Raw genomic sequence first — 5,195 nt, forward strand, 5'->3', positions numbered from 1 at the left:
TTGGTAACTAGTAACTGCCAGTTATAAGAACTGGTGGACGAGAGTAGTAGTATATGGATCCATAGGGCTTAATATCCCCGTCCGAGCTAGAGCACTAGCCTTTTAACGGACGTATGCTATTTGAGAAGCGTACACGTTGGTTTGCGTGTATTATTAAGATGATTATACAAAGGGTACAAATTATATATACGTTAAGTTTAGTTACCAGGGTGCTCAATCTTGTAAAATATTTTGATAAACATTTCTGGATGAAACAACTGAAATCTTGTGATCCACCTTTATGTACAGATTATGCAAAACATTAAAACTATGAACTCACCAACCTTTGTGTTGACACTTGTTAGCATGTTTATTCTCAGGTTCCCTAGAAGTCTTCCGCTGTTTGCTTAAATGTTAGACAAGCTATGTGCATGGGATCTTACATGGCATATTTTTTTCAAGGAAACGTTGCATTCACCAAATCATCACCATGTATCTTATTTTGACTGCATTGTCAACGGAAGTACTATTGTAAACTATTATTACGGTGATTGTCTATATGTAGAAATCATCAGATGTCGAAAACCTTTGATTTAAATATACATTTATGGTATGCCTTTTCAAAAGAATGCAATGTTTACAAAACGTATCATATAGAGGTCAAATAACTCGCAATGAAATCGATGAATGACGTATTGTCCATATGGATTTGGAGCGATCGTCACAAATAGTAATGGTAATAATAATGATGATATTAATAATACTAATAAAATTGATAGTAACGATAATTTTAAATAAAAAGATAGTTTTAAATTCTATACTTTTTAATGATAATATATTCTAATAAAAACGATAATTTTTAATAATAATAGTAATTTTTAATAGAATGATAGTTTTAATAAAAATGATAAATTTTAAATGATAATTGATAGTATCGATACTTTAATATTAGTAAAAATATAATTTATCTTAATAATAATAATATAATAATAATAATAATAATAATAATAATAATAATAATAATAATAATCTCTTTCCTCTTCTTATTAAAAGAGAAGCTAAATTAAGTAATAATCTTTTGGATTAACAAATCTTGACCATTGATCATCAAGGATCAATTAATTCCAACCGTTGATTTGCATAATGAAAATATTATTACCTGATCAATTTTCGTTTTCAAATACACAGACATCATTACCCTCCATTTAATTTAAATAAAAATGGAATTGAAGGCTGAATTGAATTCAAATTCAAAAAACAGAAAATTCGGCATTTATTTTGCATTTATATTCCATTAATTCCTATAATGGGTATATTAAGATTAACCTTCATCGCCTCTCTCTTCAAAATAGACATCGACAAGTTTTAAACCGCCGATTAATGGCGGTGTCGTCTTCAAGAATACCATCAACGATACACCTTACTCGACAACTCTTTTATATCTGCCTTAACTAATACGGAGTACTCTTTATACCATTCATCGATCCTTATCGTCATCATCATGGTCATCATCGCCGCATCCATTCGACGAGCAACAACAGAAAATTAGAACATAAAGGTGCATCTCGAATCAAAGGTACGCCTCGAATCACGTTTGTAAGATCCTATTACAATTTAGTGTTCAATATAATCAAAGAAATATGTTTTGATTTCCTTCTAGGTATTCGTCAACCCTTCTTCAAATTGCGAAAAGTTTGGAAACCTAATCCTAAATTCCTCTACAGTAAGCTAATAACGTTATATTTATTTATGTTGTTAATTTATAGTGATTTGAATGTAGGTGTTCTACAAATATGAACTTGCACAGAACTACAGAAGCTTATTTGAACTGTTGTTGTTTTTGTTTATATACAGGATAGCTATCAATCAGAGCTCAATAAATCATGTAGAAAAGGCTCAGAGTTGTGAGCACCTATATACGTCGTCTCTATTCACTTTGTATATAGATTAAACCACTATCAGGTTGGTTTACATTATACTGTCTCTATTCAATAATCACAATTGTTGTAACCACATTAGATTTACTACAGGGTCCTATACATATGTATAGGTATAAAATTTATTGTTTGGATAATTGGCTTCAAATTTTTATTAATTATTTTAATATTTATATAAACTTTTATCGTTTTATTTTATATTTCATAGATTATATAAACTTTTATCGTGTTTTCTATTTAATTTGAGAAGTGATTGTTGAGTAGTAAATAGTGGGTCATTTTTCTTCTTTATTCATTATTTTAGATGTGAGTTTTTATTATTTTGTTGTACGTTATCACTGTGAACTGTTAGAGTTTCGGTCGGTCCATTGAAGATAATTTGTATTTTTGTTCTGACCAAAAGTTTGTAATTGAATGTTACGTGTTTTCGATTTCGGTTTCTGGAAACGTTTAAAGTTAATGTGAAGTGCATTCTGAACAGGAACTTGAAGTGACGGTATAATTTATGAATATTGTTGGTTCTTAAATTTTAATTGAAACTAAAAATATACTCTGTCATTCCCATAGTTTTTTTTTTTTTTTTTTTTTCCCTTTTTGTGTGTGTGTGTGTGTATGTGTTAGAGGTTAGTCCTTTAGATTGTTCTTTAGATTGTTATAACCATGAATGCTTTCATAAATGATTGAAGGATGAAACTTATTATGATCTTTATACTCGACCCGTTTGACCCATTCACATGACCCATCACACCTATCTCTGTTTATATTTTGTATAAGACCCAATAGGTTGAATGGGAACCTATTGTACCTTTTAAGGTTTGGGGTTTATATTGCCATGCCTTTTCTTCAAGCCCCAATTGACCCACAAGCTTGACTTAGTTGACCCAAATTTGAAAGTATGGGTCTCATTTGCCAGGTATAATACATCTATAGAAATGTAACCCTTTTATATAGTCATCCATATATAAATTAATGTGATATTCATAAATTGGCAGGGTGTTAATGGTAATGTAAACGCTCCTTCAAGTTCTAACAATCAAAGTTTTGAGGTGTTGATGGAAGAGAACCGTGAGTTGAAGGAAAGGTATGTCATTTTTTTGTTTTCTATACTTACATTGAATCAATATTTGTTGTATGTATAAATGAATGTTGTTTTTTATAGGTTGAAAGGGAGAGAAGAAGAGATATTAGGTGATTTACGAGATGATTTAAATTCTGAAAAAAATCGGTGCAAAGAATTTGAAGTGCAGGTGATTCTTTTGAACATGAAGTGCATGAACTGTCTTTTTAGTTTTTATTGTTCTCTTTGTCATCCTCAATTTAACTTAATCTGGTGGCAATTTGCGTGGGTTAGATAGGTGGGAAAAAGGTGAGTATGGATTAATTTTCGTATGGGTCAAAATGGGTAGGGTGACTTGGAACACTATTTTCCAACTATATCATTTTCTTACACTTGGTATGTCAAATGTGATCACATTTTTTGAGTAGTAACTTAGTGTAATGATAAAAAAAAAAAAAAAAAAAAAACTTAAAGTTTAGCGACTCAACTCCTTTCTTTTTATCTAAGTTTCATAATCATACCTTTAATCAACCCATTTCATAAGTAAACTGGTCTAATTTGTAATTTTTAAAATTTGTATTGATTTCACAAAAGTTGGAAGAGGAAAAACAAATATTAGAGGTTTTAAACAAAGAGCAGGACAGTATAATTGCTATATTTCAAGAGGAGAGAGGGCGTAGAAACAATGAGGAGGCAGCTCTAAGAAAACATTTGAAGGTTTATTCGTTATTCGTTCTGCTACTTAATTCTTATTATTTTCGAAGTGTTTGATTGATGCTAATGGTTGAATAACAACTAGAGTGCAGGATTCTGAAGCGCCGATCAACAACTTGAAGGAAAAGGTAACACAGTTGCAGTTGGAGGAAATGAAAAGTATGGGCCACAAATGGAGTCAGTAGGAGCAACAGAAATTGTGTTTGACTATATGATGTTTTTTGAGAGCAGGTCAGCAGTTGCAAAAATATGTGCTGGTTCAGGTACGAGGCACATATATGATGTTTAAGATAGGGATTAGGGACTTATTGGCTCCTATCTACCGTGCATAAAATAAATTGTGACACAGAGAACTGTCGGTAAGCGATGGTCGGAATGCTGCATTTATTGCATCCTGGTCTAGGCTTTCTTCTTGCTTTAGGTACATTGCTTGAGATCAAATGGGTTTGATAATTCAACTCATTCTTTCTGATTCTGATTAGTTTTAATAATAGGAGTTATTTAATTTTTTTGAAAAGTAGGAGTTATTTAGTTATTTGTACTTTTTGGAGTGTATCACTCTGGGTGGAGAAATGACTTGTCTTTATTCAAATATAGGAGAAGGATTATCTACATCTCACCTCCTCCATACACCACACATGTGATATTGAGTTTTGTTGTTGTGAGTTATTTAATTATTTGAAAGACTAATTTTGGTATATAATTCTTAGTTGATTTGACTTGAAGAGAACTGGTTACTTAACATCTAACAATGTATGCATTAACAAAATTTGCCATGCATATTTACTGACTTGCAGATGGATGTTTCCAGGTCATTGTGCCCCAAGGGTCTTTTTTAGTTACGGTTTACGACATGACTTCCAGTAAGATGCTTAAGGTTCTACATTTGAACCGGATAATATTGTAGCGGAATGCATTACCCCAATTTGTGATGAATGATGTTGCTTTTATCAGCAACAACTATCTTGGAAGGTTTTGCTTGATGAACGTTCATGGCTGGCTGTTGACATAGAATAAGCTACTATATGGAGGTTTTTGTAATGGTCATGAACTATCTTGGTTCATGTGGTTGCAAATCCAAAACTTGTCTACTGACATTACATACGATTTAAAAAATAAATACGAAAAGTTCATTATGTATGATGTAATCAAATAAAGATACATGTTATATACATCTATTGTTACTCCGTTACGACAAATTTTTTCTTATATAATCCCGCGAATTCGCGGGTATTTAACTAGTAATAATAATAATAATAATAATAATAATAATATGTTATAAAAATAATTCTATCAAAAATGATAATTTTTAATAACAATAATCCTAATATGATAATAATGATAATATTTTATAATAAAAATGATATTTCTATTGCTAATTTTAATATCAATGATACTTTTAGTAATAATAATGATAAAAATAATAAAATGATAGTTTTTATAAAAATGTTAATTTTTAATAATAACGATAATTTCAGTTATAATATCAATGTTAATAATAATAATAA

General features: G+C 30.3%; 1 protein-coding gene across 4 annotated transcripts; it reads left to right on the forward strand.

Annotated features, from left to right (window-relative positions):
- Window positions 1-1,342: 1,342 nt before the first annotated feature.
- On the forward strand, window positions 1,343-4,791 carry LOC139860411 (protein MICRORCHIDIA 4-like). 4 transcript variants are annotated; one of them, XR_011763206.1, is made up of 8 exons: window positions 1,343-1,555; window positions 1,640-1,702; window positions 1,834-1,941; window positions 2,909-2,997; window positions 3,076-3,163; window positions 3,568-3,690; window positions 3,780-4,348; window positions 4,485-4,791. XR_011763206.1 is itself a non-coding variant. In XM_071849180.1 (7 exons), exons 4-7 carry the CDS (start codon window positions 2,969-2,971, stop codon window positions 3,785-3,787), a joined length of 255 nt encoding a protein of 84 aa, XP_071705281.1. In that variant the 5' UTR covers window positions 1,343-1,555; window positions 1,640-1,702; window positions 1,834-1,941; window positions 2,909-2,968; the 3' UTR covers window positions 3,788-4,791. The 4 variants fall into 4 exon arrangements, 2 of the variants coding, with proteins under 2 accessions (XP_071705281.1, XP_071705275.1); XR_011763207.1 differs by having other exon boundaries at window positions 4,499-4,791; XM_071849180.1 differs by having other exon boundaries at window positions 3,773-4,791.
- The last annotated feature ends 404 nt before the right edge of the window (window positions 4,792-5,195 follow it).

The sequence above is a fragment of the Rutidosis leptorrhynchoides genome, chromosome 1 (genome assembly GCF_046630445.1).
Source record: "Rutidosis leptorrhynchoides isolate AG116_Rl617_1_P2 chromosome 1, CSIRO_AGI_Rlap_v1, whole genome shotgun sequence".
NCBI lineage: Eukaryota > Viridiplantae > Streptophyta > Magnoliopsida > Asterales > Asteraceae > Rutidosis > Rutidosis leptorrhynchoides.